At 39.6% G+C, this 14,859-nt stretch overlaps 1 protein-coding gene across 1 annotated transcript; it reads left to right on the top strand.

The window, feature by feature from the left end:
- Window positions 1-7,687: 7,687 nt before the first annotated feature.
- LOC138892540 (uncharacterized) lies at window positions 7,688-9,782 on the top strand. Its single transcript, XM_070176270.1, has 2 exons — window positions 7,688-8,183; window positions 9,730-9,782. Exons 1-2 carry the CDS (start codon window positions 7,688-7,690, stop codon window positions 9,780-9,782), a joined length of 549 nt encoding a protein of 182 aa, XP_070032371.1.
- The last annotated feature ends 5,077 nt before the right edge of the window (window positions 9,783-14,859 follow it).

Below are 14,859 nucleotides of genomic sequence, written 5' to 3'. Positions count from 1 at the left end.
GCACCGTACTCCTTATAATTGCAAAATCTCGCATTGTTTTGAATTGTTGAAGATCTTGTCTTGCTTATGTGACTTACGTTTGTTACACACAAACATTCACGTTGCACTTGTAGGTGTTTATAAGAATTCCCTTGAGAATTCCATCCGTTCCAGCAAGCTTAAGTATTTACTTCTTAAAAGATATATGACCATCTCTTATCTTTACAAGCATAGAAAGCAAGAGAACACATTTCTAACAAACCTTAAAACTAATAAGAAGTCGAAAGGGTCATGAAGTAGTCATATGACCCTTGCTAACATTACCACTCTCCAAATTTTCCACCTTGCATGTGACTTTAAGAGTCACTATTCCTTATTGCAAGGCTGCCACGTTGATTGTTATCCATTCCCAATAATTAACCACCAATCATCTTAATTAAGTGTTAATCTCCTACTAAAATTAATAATAATCCGATTATCCACATAATTAAGAATTATCCCAAATTACTTAAAATACTACTCACTTTTAACAAACCTCATACACCTTGCTATCATAGTAATGTGGTACATTGTATGGCACTAGTCCATAAATACCGGGTATTATAGATCAGAGCGTATTTTATCCCAAATTGTTAAACTCCGACGGAACTCATTTTCTTCGATTCGCTTACCCTCTCATTCACGAATTTACTTATCACTTATTCGAAATAGCATAATACTTATAATCTCAAATAATCTCATTCCCGAGCTTGCGTCGATTAGCTTACGACGAAACTTTAACATACAAAAATGCGGGATGTCACATCATTCCCCCTTTGGAACATTCGTCCTCGAATGTTAACTGATGCACTTATCATTTTCATAACTTATGTCTTCCGAATACTTTTAGTACTCTCCTTGCCATCTAGGCAAATGTTCTGTGAATAAATCAAAAGGCCGGGGCATTCCCCCCTTTTGGCCTCTTTCTCACACCACGACTCATGGTCGGAATCATTCCAATCTTGTAACTGTTGCTATCTTTTATCATGCAGCCTGTACGAATCCTACTTTGTAAGTGCGCCTATGCGATTCTTCTCTCCTTTTTCCTCTAGCCTTTAGCCAATTCCTAGGCCTTATTTTGTGAACATATACAGAGCTTAATAAGATGTCCCTCTGGGCATCTATAAGTACAATGAGGTTCTTCGCTCGGTACTTTGTTGAACTTACGAATATTGCTATATCTTGTTTCATAGATTCGTTTATCGATCTGTGTGACTTTACTGCACCAAGGTAGGTCATACTATACCGTAACTCTTACTTCGATTTATCGTTAATGAGGTCTGCTACCAAACTCCAGGTTACTCTCGTTGCTCATCCTATATGTATAAATCCAAGTCCTTTAATGCTTCCTCATTACTGTTCATCTTAAGATTGATGGCCTAATCTCATCTCATACTTTGTGACTTTTGTTCATCCATTATTGATTCATGTCAATATTGATCTACAATCTACCAGTGGTAACTTGAAATCTCTTACGTAATCACTAGGGCTCACGTTGCATCGTGGAACATTTGAAGTGATTTTTCTGATCCACCTGGGGGCGATACGATACTATACTTCCATAATCGTATTTCATAGCATCCCAATGTGATTTACCTTATGTGGGTATTTTAATCTTGTACAATTCATGAAATCATTACTCAATCGAAGGCCCAAATGTCATCCTTTATCTATCACAATTATACCCTTATTCTACTACCAGGCAACATTCCATCTCTTCTAAATGCTATTAGTCTTAGATTTCTTTGAGTTCATTCAGGCTACACTGAACTTTCTATAACTTAGATAAACCATTAGATCTCTTGTTTACATGGGCTTAATCCCGAGGACTGGTCCATTCTCGTCACCTTCTCACTCGCCCTTTCTCATCCTTACTCATTTCATAAAACCTTGTCGTTATACTATACTTTAGCTTGTGATACCACTTTTGCCACGATAGGTGCCACTTTCTTATGGAGTGCATACAATGTTGTTGTGAGATTGTTGTTACAAGACCATTTCCTCTTTAGGTCACTGTGCTTAGGTTGAAGCCTTCTTCCTTATTTCCTCAGCAAGTCTTTCGCTGTAGTACTTAGGGAAGACTCTCTGACTCTTGTAAAGCTGTGAGCTTATTACATCATATACCGATTAAAATTTTTGATGTTCGTACTCACCTATAATTATCCTTAGTTACATACCTCCACACTCATGTGCTCGTACTATTGCTTCTGAACTGAAGTTTTGACTGTCTTCCCAGTGAGACTCTCTTTTATTTCCGTAACATTAATATGGTACCCTTAACCACAACAACTCCTATCTAAATATATCCTAAGTATTACAATGTCATATCTGCAAGACTGAATTCCCCATGTTGGGTTTCACTATGTTTATCTTGCACGATATGTTGATTCATCTGTATCCTCTTGTCTAGCCATAACTAGGCTCTTCCTGAATAAACTACTAACTACTCGTTGGCCAATTCTCATATAAACATTCCGCATAATCTTTCTTGGGTTATTTTCTTTGTCTTAACTTACGTCTCACACTGGCTCCTTATTTATCAATAACATCTCGGGCAAGAACCCTTATTTCCCCTCCTTGATGTCGTGTTCGCATAATGTTTTGGAATCGTAGCATATTTGTAGGATTTGAATAAGTGCAATCTCATCCCTTTTTCATTTTTGTCGCATTCTTCCTTTACTATTCCATAATTACTTTAACCTCTTAATTCTGACTTAATGTCACATCACTTCATAACTCCCCCCTCCCCCCCTTAGGGGAGTACTAAGATTTATTTCTATGATGGTCTACGTATAGATGTTTTACTTCTTCATCTTTGGCATCTTTTCACATCATCGATGACCCTTACTCGCCTTGCGGTAATCCTTTTGTACCAAGGATAACAAATTTTCTTACTCACAGGGGTGACACTTAGTGTAACTGGCACATACAGTTCCTTAAGGTTATCTTTGCTCACATTGCTTGCTTTAGGGAGCGTCTTACTAAATAACCATTCTCTGAATTTCTCATGAATCTTCTTCTGTTGTCCACTCTATTATCGCTGGAACGAAATCTGAAATTCTCATGATGCCGACTATTATCCAATCACTCACTCCCTACTTCGTGTTTAGTTTATCTTGTTCACCAGCCCATACTAATTTCTATTGTTCTGGGGTCTAACTTTTCCTTCCGGTAGTCGCGTTGGAGTCACAAAATTATTTCTTGAAATGAGGATATGACTTTATGGCCTATATTCTTTTGTTGTCTCAAGGCCTGTCACCTCTCGTCTTTTCCTTCAATTGACTATAGACTCTATAATACTGTCATCTTTTTGATCTGTGGTTGTCATCCATGTATTACATCTTACTCATAATGCTCCATTAACTATCTTCTTATTTCCCGCTAATATTTTTGTCTATCACTTTACTTCTGAAAACTTTAACAAGACATTCTTTTGCTTTTAGCTCCCCTTGCTCCATCTACTAGCTCTTCGGGTTGCCTAATATTCTTTCTCTACCAGGGACGGGAGCCATACTAAGGTAATATTTATCCCTTCAAGGCCTCCAGTGCCGATCTTTGTTGTACTCATATCTAACTATACTATTTTAAAGTGCACCATCTGGGTGTCTCACAAGGAGATCTTTTAGCACATTTGCAACATCCTTCGGAAAGGTCAACTAACGCAAACAATCCATCCATCATTTTTGGTTACTCTAACCCCAGCTGGATCTTGATATCCGTCCCTCTCTTATACTACTTCTGTTAGCCCCCATAGGGCATATATGGGATGGGCGTGGCCAATTGTACATACCTCTATTATTGTTGAAGGTAACTCAAAATGCTTATATTTTTCTTCCTGAATTGTAAATACCGATAATATTCATTAACTGGGTACCTCGTACCCTTCTCACCTTGCTTCTTTTACTTGTTGAAGCTTGTATCTACCTTCTGAATCTCTCGTTGCTTTTTACCATATGGGCGGATAGATATTCATGACTTAGGGATCCTTTTCTATAATCTCACACGTCTTATTACACACACAATCTGCTGGACACCTTACATTTACTCATCATAAGCATGATGCAAAATCGAGTGCCTCTGATTCAACTCGTCCACAACCGCATTTAATCTCTTACCAACCATCTTTCTAGGTGTAGACATCATCGTATTAATAATAAGATAGAGTTTAGGAAATTGAGTTCTTACAACTGAGCTCTACCACACGATCTAGAGTAAGAAGAAAGAGTGACAGTCCTAAATGCCCTGCAGCCTCCTGCTTATAAGCGTGATGCACAACACACCCATAAACAAAACTATACTAGACACAGCTTATAGACTCCCTAGGACAGAACTGCTCTGATACCACTTTTGTCACGACCCAAACCTATGGGCCGCAACGGGCACCCGATACCTTACTCAATCGAGTACCAACATAACATATCCTTCTTATCGTACTATCATCGGCAAATGGGCCGTCATGGGCTAAACAGAATAAACATAAGAGAATACTCAATATAAGACGACCCAATCTGATATAAAAACTTATACATTTCACATACGGGCCTATAAGACCAAAATAACCACTAGTACATTAAACATAGGCCGACAAGTCCATACAATCTTTTACGTACATGATATCTGTCTACAAGTCTCTAAGAATACATAATTGTCATAAAGGTCGGGACAGAGCCCCGCCATACCAAGCAATACACGTCTAAATTATACTGACCAAACAAGAAACTCCGAAGCAAATGGAGCGCACCAACATTTTCCGCTGAGCTGATAGCCTACTTGGAGGACTTTCGACCTGTCTATTGGGACCTGCGGGCATGCAACGCAGCGTCCCCAGGAAAAAGGGACGTTAGTACAAATAATGTACCGAGTTTGTAAGGAATGAAATTCAGTAAATAATAGTCATGAGAGAAACATGGAGTAAGAGACTCAACATGTAAGTCTGAACAACTCTGTGAATCATTAATATTTTCAATGTCATGAATATGCGTAGAAATATCATACTATGCTTAGGTATATGCGTTCATAACATCATCATGCCTCTGAGGGCATCCCATCATATCGTCTCGGCCACTGTGGGCAAATCGTCAACGTATACCAGCTGATCAGGTGGTGGTGCGTATATAATGCCATAACCTTTTTCAATATCCCATATACATATAATATACGCGTATATACCGTCATCTTGTCATGGGTCAATGTACATGTATAAATGCATGAAATGCATAAGAATTATGTTAATAAGATTTCTTGGATTGTCATCAAATCAATATGATTTTCGGATAAACTTTATCAAATACGTATTTTTCTGAGACCCAAGAACATAACATATAATAATAATTCATATGGGGAATCAATAACATAGACACCCCTAATACTTCTATGAATAGACTCATTTATGAAAATTGTACGTTTACTCGTTTCGTTTGTATCGTATGGATCATGCCAAAAAGAAAGAAGGGATAGCCTTAACATACTTGATTCGATTCTCTTGAAAATCCCTATAACACACGTTAATTGCGACAAAATACGTAACGACAAGATCGGAGTATGAAAAAATCCGTATGATATTCTTGAGAAAGATTGCACCGTACTCCCTTATAATTGTAAAATCTCTTGTTGTTTTGAATTGTTGAACATCTTGTCTTGCTTATGTTACTTACGTTTGTAGCACACAAACATTCACATTGCACTTGTAGGGGTTTATAAGAATTCCCTTGAGAATTCCATCCGTTCCAGCAAGCCTAAGTCTTTCCTTCTTAAATGATATATAACCATCTCTTATCTTTACAAGCATAGAAAGCAAGAGAACACATTACTAACAAACCTTCAAACTAATAAGAAGTCTAAAGGGTCATGAAGTAGTCATATGACCCTTGCTAACGTTACCACTCTCCAAATTTGCCACCTTGCATGTGACTTTAAGCATCACCATTCGTTAATGCAAGGCTTCCACGTTGATTGTTATCCATTCCCAATAATTAACCCCCAATCATCTTAATTAAGTGTTAATCTCCCATAAAAATTAATAATAATCCGATTATCCAAATAATTATGAATTATCCCAAATTTCTTAAAATACTACTCACTTTTAACATACCTCATACACCTTACTATCATAGTCACGTGTTACCTTGTATGGCACTAGTCCATAAATACCAGGTATTATAGCTCGGACCGTATTTTATCCAAAATTTTCAAACTCCGACGGAACTCATTTTCTTCGATTTGCTTACCCTATCATTCACGAATTTACTTATCACTTATTCGAAATAGCATAATACTTATAATCTCAAATAATATCATTCCCGAGCTTGTGTTGATTAGCTTACGATGAAACTTTAACATACGAAAATGCGGGATGTAACACTCAGCTACAGAGATCCGGAGTTTCCTTGGTTTAGCGGGGTATTACCGTCGGTTTGTTGCGGGATTTTCTTCTATTGCAGCACCTATGACCAAGCTAACCCAGAAGGGTGCTCCGTTTAGGTAGACAGAGGAGTGTGAGGAGAGCTTTCAAAAGCTCAAGACAGCTTTGACTACAACCCCAGTATTGGTATTACCTTCAGGTTTGGGGTCTTATACAGTTTATTGTGATGCGTCGTGAGTTGTCCTCGGCGCGGTGTTGATGCAGGATCGTAGGGTGATTGCCTACGTGTCCAGATAGTTGAAGGTACATGAAAATAACTATCCTATCCATGACCTTGAGCTAGCAGCTATTGTTCATGCCTTGAAGATTTGGAGGCACTATTTGTACGGCGTTCCTTGTGAGATCTACATTGATCACCGAAGTTTGCAGCATCTGTTCAAGCAGAAGGATCTGAATTTGCATCAGAGGAGGTGGTTAGAGTTGCTTAAGGATTATGACATTACCATTTTGTACCATCCTAGGAAGGCCAATGTGGTGGCCATGTTTTGAGTCATCAGGTAGAGAGCTTGGGGAGTTTAACATATCTACCAGCAGCAGAGAAGCCCATGACATTGGTTGTTCAGGCCTTAGCCAACCAGTTTTTGAGGTAGGATATTTCTGAGTCGAGTCGAGTACTGGCTTGTGTGGTCTCTCGGTATTCTCTTTATGATCGTATCAGGGAGCGTCAATATGATGACCCCTATCCTTAAGGACACGGTCTAGCACGGTGATGCCAAGGGGGTCACTATTGGGGAGGATGGTGCATTGAGGATGCAGGGCATGTTATGTGTGCCCAATATGGATGGTTTGTGTGAGTTGATTCTCCAGAAGGCTCACAGCTCGCGGTACTCCATTCATCCGGGTGCCGCAAAGATGTATAAGGACCTGAGGAAACATTATTGGTGGAGAAGGATGAAGAAGGACATAGTAGAATATGTGGATAGATGTCTAAATTGCTAGCAGGTGAAGTATGAGCATCGGCAATAGGGTGGGGTCGAGCATAACTTTTCACCCTCAGACGGACGGGCAGTCCGAGTGCACTATTCAGATTCTTGAGGTTATGCTCCATGCGTGTGTGATGCAGTTTGGAGGTTCTTGGAATCAGTTCTTGCCACTTGTGGAGTTGCCTACAATAACAATTATTAGTCCGGCATTCAGATGGCACCGTATGAGTCTGTGTATGGTAGGCGGTATCGGTCCCCAGTGGATTGGTTCGAGCCGGGCGAGGCCAGATTATTGGGTACGGACTTGGTTCAGGATGCCTTGGAGATGGTGAAGGTGATTCAGGACAGACTTCACACAACCCAATCCACACAGAAAAACTATGTGGACCGGAAGGTTCGCGATGTTGCATTTATGGTTGGAGAGCGGGTCCTGCTTCGGGTTTCTCCTATGAATGGCGTTACGAGGTTCGGAAAGAGAGGCAAGCTGAGCCCAAGGTTTATTGGCACTTTTGAGGTATTGCGGCGAGTTGGTGCCTTACCTCCCAGCCTAGCAGGAGTTCAGCCGATATTTCATGTTTTGATGCTTCAGAGGTATCACGGCAATCCGTCTCATGTGTTGGATTTCAGCTCAGTCCAGTTGGACAAGGATCTATCATATGTTGAGGAGCGAGTGGCTATTTTGGACAAGCAGTTTCGGAAGCTGCGGTCAAAGAACATTGCATCAGTAAAGGTTGAATGGCGGGGCCAGCCGGTTGAGGAGGCGACTTGGGAGACCGAGCGGGATATGCGCATTCGCTATCCTCATCTTTTCTCAGCTTCAGGTATGTCTCTATGTTTGTTCGAGGATGAACAATTATTTTAAGAGGGGGAGGATGTGACGACCCGGCCGGTCATTTTCAGAGTTATAGCCCCGATCACCTATTAACTACTTCTCCTATATCTAATTCTGCTATTTTGACTTGCCGGGAGGTTTCGTTTTGGTTTTTGGAGTGATTTAGGACACTTAGTCCCTAAACGGAAGCTTAAGTCTTAGGATTTTAGCCATAGTCAAAACTATGTGAATACGACTTCGAAATGGCATTTTGTCGGTTTTGTTAGCTCCGTTGGGTGATTTTGGACTTAGGAGCGTGTCCGGATTGTGTTTTGGAGGTCCGTAGCTTATTTAGGCTTGAAATGGTGAAAGTCGAATTTTTGGAGATTTGGACCGGTAGTGGAAATTTCGATATCGGGGTCAGATTCTGATTCCCAATGTTGGAGTAGGTCTGTAGTGTTGAATATGACTTGTGTGAAACATTTGAGGTCATTCAGATGATATTTGATATGTTTCGACGTCGTTTGTAGAATTTAGAAATTTCAAAGTTCATTAGGCTTCAATCCGTGCATAATCCGTGTTTTGGATGTTGTTCAATGTGATTTGAAGGCTCGACTAAGTTCGTATGGTTTTTTAGGATTGGTTGTTATGCTGGTTGAGGTCCTGGGTGCCTCGGGCGTGTTTCGGATGCTCAACGGGTCATTTTTGGACTTAGGGAGTTGGCAGATTTTCTGGTGTTATTGGAGACATTTTTTCTTGATCACGTTCGCGAGGGAGATCTCGCGATCACGTAGGTCATCTGAGAGGTTAGCTAAAATTTGCTCTTCGCGTTCACAAAGATGAAGACGAGATCGCATAAGGTTATCAGGTAGTGCACCGCGAATGTGTGGGCTAGGCCGCGTTCGCGAAGAAGAAGTGAGGCAGCAGTGGAGTTTGAGTGTTACTCTTCGCGGTCGCATGAGGTCAATTGTGATCGCGTAGGTGTGAGCAGCTAGTGCATCGCGTTCATGTGAGCTGTTACGCGTTCGCGTAGAGTAAATTTCTGAGGGAGCAAAGTTGTTCTTCGCGATCGCGAGGCCTTTTCCGCGGTCGCGATTAAGGAACCACTACACAGAATTTAAGTCCAAAAACGAGGGTTTAAGTTCATATCACAAAATTTGATTGAGAGCTCGGTAGAAGGCGAAATTTGGAGAGATTTTTGGGGGAAGTTATTGGGTAATGATTCCTAACTCCTTTATGATTAAATCCCACTAATCTATGCTTTATTTAATCATTTAATTTCGGATTTGGGGTGGAAATAGGGGGAAAATTGAGAAAAGTTCTTAGGCCGAATTTTGGGATTTTGATTGAGATTTTGGTATCGGATTTGAGTGATTTTGGTATGGTTACACTCGTGAGTGAATGGGTATTCATAATTTGTGACTTTTACCTGATTCCGAGACGTGGGCCCGGGGATGCTTTTTCGGAGTTTTTCAATTTTCTTGCCTTAACTTTGAATTCATTACCTAGATTAGTTACTTGTAGCTATATTTACATTATGTGATTAATTTGATTAGATTTGGGCCACTCGCAGTTGGATACTCATGGAAAGAGCTTTATGACGGATTGATTTGAGCTTGGTTCGACGTAAGTGGCTTGTCTAACCTTGTGTGGGGGAACTTCCCTTATGATTTGATACTGATTTTGATATATGAGCGCTGTGTACGTGAGGTGACGAGTGCGTACATAGGCTACTATTGCAAAACTCTGTTTTCAATAAGTAAAATACCTGTTTTTCCTTATATTGATCTATACTAGCATAGGTAATTATTTTGTTTAGTTTAGAACATCATGTCTACGTGTCTTAATTGCTTATGTGAACTCCGCGCAACATGCTTAGTGAATTTCCTGCTTCTTCTTTGACTTGTACTTAGTCTAAATCGTAGAATTTCATGATGTAGTCATATTTCTATTGTTTGCGCTACATATTTACTTTGGGACTACAAAACGATATTTCGGTAGATCCCCCTGTTCTGCATATTTACTTTGGGACTACGTAACGGTATTCTGGTAGATCCCGGTGTTCTTCATATTTACTTTGGGACAATGGAACAGTATTCCGGTAGATCCCCCTGTTCTGCATAGTAGATCCCCCCTGTTTTGCATATTTACTTTGGGACTACGGAAAGGTATTCCGGTATATCCTCCCCTGCACATTTACGTTTGGGACTACGGGACGGTATCCTGGGAGATCCCCTGTTGTTATCTCTATGTACTGAGCTGTTGACTTTCTATGATTTCATTCTTGTTAAATTTACTTATTTTTACTACAATATTTCATTCTGTCTTAGTTTATTATATATATATATATATATATATATATATATATATATATATATACCAGTAGGGCCCTGACCTGATCTCATCATTACTCGACCGAGGTTAAGCTTGGCACTTACTGGGTACCGTTGTGGTTTACTAACGCCCTTTCCTGCACATGTTTTACGTGTGCAGATCCATGTTCATCTTACCAGCCTCATCACTAGTTGTAGTCGTTGCTGCTTATTGGAGACTTCAAGGTACATCTGCTCGCGCCCGCAGATCCTCGGAGTCCCCCGCTATTCCCCTATGTTCATTTTGCCTTCTTTATGTAGAAATGATGTATAGAATGGTTAAGACTTCTTAGTATCTTGTGACTTACGGTATTCTGGGTTTTGGGAAATTGTTTTTTACATTTTTAGAGGTGATAATTATATATGCCGAGTGGCATTCAGTTGATTATTAGATATTTGTTACTGTTAGTAGTTAATGTTCATGCTTTAGTTTCACTTCCGCAAAAGTGTTAGGATTACCTAGTCATAGAGACTAAGTGCCGTCATGAGGTTCACGGAGGGAGAAATTAGGTCGTGACAAATAGAGGCATCATCAGTGGAATATCTTCCAACCTATGGTTTCTAGGTATCGAGAAGCCTAAAGAAGAGAGTAAAGAAGAGTTAGAGACGATGTGATGTCTCACATGATGTTCCAGGATTATATAAGGAAAGCTATGATGCAAGCAAGTTGAAGGAAGGTTGCGAGTAGTATTAATAGATATGTGTAGGTCGCAAGCTAAAGTATGGTAGAGCGACAAGGTTTTAGGAAGACACGACTAAGGATAAGAAAAAGCGAGTGAGAAGGTAACCAGAATGGATAAATCCTCGTGATTAAGCTCATGAAAATAAGAGAACTGATAGTTTCTCTAAGTTATAGAAACGTATAGCCTGAATGAACTCAAATGAGTCTAAGACTAGAAGCATTTAGAAGAGATGGAATGCTGCCCTGGTAGTACAATGAGGGTGTAATTGTGATAGACAAAGGATGACGTTTGGGCCTTCGATTGAGTAATGATTTGAAGAGGATTTCATGAATTGTACGGGATTAAAATACCCACGTAAGGTGAATCACATTGGGATGCTATAAAATACGATTATTGAAGTACAGTATCGCCCCTAAGTGGATCAAGAAAAATCACTTCAAATATTTCTCGATGCAACGTAAGCCCTAGTGGCAAGGTATTACACAAGAAGTTTCAAGTTATTAGTGGTAGATTGTAGATCAACATTGAGGTGAATCTCAAATGGATGGATAAAAGTTACAAAGTATGAGATGAAATTAGGCCATCAGTCTTAAGATGAACCGTAATGAAGAAGCATTAAGGACTTAGATTTATACATATAGGATAAGCAACGAGAGTAACATAGAGATTGGTAGCAGACCTCAGTAACGATAAATAGAAGTAAGAGTTATGGTATAGTATGACCTATCTAGAGGCCGTAAAGTCATACGGATAGATAACTGGGTCTATGAAACAAGATATAGCAATATTCGTAAGTTCAACAAAGTACCAAGCAAAGAACTTTAGTATACCTATAGATGCCCAGAGGAACACCTTATCAAGCTCTGTATATATTTACAAAGTGAGACCTAGAGATTAGCTAAAAGCTGGAGGAAAAAGAAGAGAAGAGTCGCATAGGCGCACTTACAAGGTCAGAGTCGTACAGGATGCATGACAGAAGGTAGAAACAGTTACGAGATTGAAGGATTCCTACCACAAGTCATGGTGTGAGAAAGAGGCCTAAAGGAGGGGAATGCCTTGGCCTTTGGATTTATTCACAGAACAGTTGCCTAGATGGCAAGGAGAGTACTATGGTGCTCGGAAGACATAAGTTATGAAAATGATAAATGCATCAGTCAACATTCGACGACGAATGTTCCAAAGGGGGGAATGATGTTACGCCCTGCAGTATTACGTCGATGTTACGCTCTGCAGTATTATGTTAAATTTGTCATAAGATAATTGATATCAGTTCAAGGACAAGATTATTTGGAGATTATAAGTATTATGCTATTTCAAACAAGTGATAAGTAAATTCGTGAAGGTGAAAGGGTAAACGAATCAAAGAAAATGAGTTTCGTTGAACGTTGTCAATTTGGAATATAATTCGATCCGAGCCATAATACCCGGTATTTATAGACTTGTGCCATACAAGGTACCACAAGACCATGATAGTATGATGCATAAAGTGTGTTAAAAATGAGTAGTATTTTTAGTAATTTGAGATAATGTTTAATTATGTGGGTAATTGGTTAATTATTGGTTTAATGGGAGATTAACCATATAATTAAGGATTTGTGGATAATTAGTAGGTGCAGACAAAGCCCCCCCCCCCCGGTCAGCAAGTGGAGAAAGATCTAAAAGTGACTCTTGACTTTAGGCAATTAAGTTAGGAGGACACATAGACAATATTCTTAGCCATCCCTTGCAAACACCTAGAAAGGGAAGTCTATATGAGTCATCCTTACACTTTATCTTCAATTGATATCAAGAGTTCATTTGGGGGGAGTTATAGAAAGGGAAAAGCCAAGGACGAAAATGTGAGGGATTTTGAAATTCATATGAGACTCCATATTGTAATAGCAACGGGAGATCTTGGATTAGCAAAGGAATTCATGTGAAATTATACTGTGTAATAGCAACGGGATTTTGCGATTCTAAGGAAGTACGGTGCAATATTTCTCAAGAATATCATACGGATTTTTCCCTACTTCGATCCGTCTTTACGTGTTGTCGCAATCAACGGGTGTTAAAGGGATTGTCAAGAGAATCAGTTCAAGTATGTTAAGGCTATCCCTTCTTTCTTTTTGTCATGATCCAAATGATACAAATGAAACGAGCAAAATATGCAACTTTCATAAATGACTCTATTCATAGAAATATTAGGGGTGTCTATATTCATGATTCCCCATGTGTCTTATTATTCTATCATTTGTTCATGGGTCTCAGAAAATACGTAAGTTGATAAGTTTATTTTATGAAATTAATCGAAGGCATAATGGTTTTATGACATTCCGAGAGATTTTATTGACGTACTTCTCATGCATTGCATTCATTTATATTGACCCATAAGCAGATGGCGTTATATACGCGTATATATGTATATGGGATATGGGAAAAGGTTACGATGTTATATACGCACCACCACCTGATCAGCTGGTATACGTTGATGATTTGCCCACAGTGGCCGAGATTATATGATGGGATGCCCTCAGAGGCTTGATGATGTTATGAACGCATATACCTAAGCATGGTATGACATTTATACGCATATGCATGACATTGTAAATATTAATGATTCACAGAGTTGTTCAGACTTACATATTGAGTCTTTTACTCCATGTTTCTCTCATGTCTATTATTTGCTGGTTTTCATTCCTTACATACTTGGTACATTATTTGTATTGACGTCCCTGATGCCCGGGGACACTACGTTTCATGCCCGCAGGTCCCGATAGATAGGTCGAGAGTCCTCCAAGTAGGTTATCAGCTCAGCGGAAGGTGTTGGTGCACTCCATTTGCTCCGGAGTTGTTATTGTCATGCCCCAAACTCAGGGAGTGCGACCGGCGCTCAACCGATAGAACCCAGACGAGCAAGCCTATTAGTCTTCCTTCTACCCAAACTCATCAATGAATAAAAAGGAGATGTACTCCATTAATCAATCACTGAAAAGATTTAATTAACAACTTCCTTTTCATTCCCATTAGCAGCTTCATTCATAATTTCCAAAACATTATGAGTTTATAGAATTAATGAAAAACATAATTTCCAAGTACCAACATTTCTAGTTCAATTCCCAACATCAACAATAACCCACAACCTGTCTACGGAGCCTCTAAGTACAATAGAAGAGTAATATGGAAATGCCAGTAACAAGGCCCCGGCTATACCTCAAAACACAGTACATGAGAAACAAAAGATACATGACCCCGAAATGAAGTGGGGCTCACCAAATCAGCTTAAAAGAGTATACTGCTATCACTGATCAATGCCGCCTGCTGAAGAACCACCTGCATCCATTAAAGATGCAGCGCCCCCGACAAAAGGGACGTTAGTACTGTCGAATAACACTAGCATATATAGCTAAAAGTTCTCTTTCAAAATAGAATGCCCATATAAGAAAAGGCAACACATAGAAATAACAAGTCATAATCAACAATATCCAAATGTTCAGTTAAAACATAATACTTTTCAAAATAAGAACTTCATATACAATTTTGGGTGGGAGATCATTAGCACTGATATACCACCGTCTTTGTTAGCACGGAGTCCGAATACGCCCGATCGGCTAGGCCATCTCCCCACGAACAATGTGGTTTGACATGTGATGCG

The sequence above is a fragment of the Nicotiana tomentosiformis genome, chromosome 5, assembly GCF_000390325.3.
Source record: "Nicotiana tomentosiformis chromosome 5, ASM39032v3, whole genome shotgun sequence".
NCBI classification, from domain to species: domain Eukaryota; kingdom Viridiplantae; phylum Streptophyta; class Magnoliopsida; order Solanales; family Solanaceae; genus Nicotiana; species Nicotiana tomentosiformis.
This window is presented reverse-complemented; position numbering and strand designations above follow the sequence as displayed.

Bases quoted from the DNA above. Each gene is read 5' to 3' on its own strand.
- LOC138892540 (XM_070176270.1), top strand. From the start codon at position 7,688: ATGGTGAAGGTGATTCAGGACAGACTTCACACAACCCAATCCACACAG. The intron at 8,184-9,729 runs GTATGTCTCTAT...TAATTTGATTAG, and splicing joins TCATCTTTTCTCAGCTTCAG to ATTTGGGCCACTCGCAGTTG.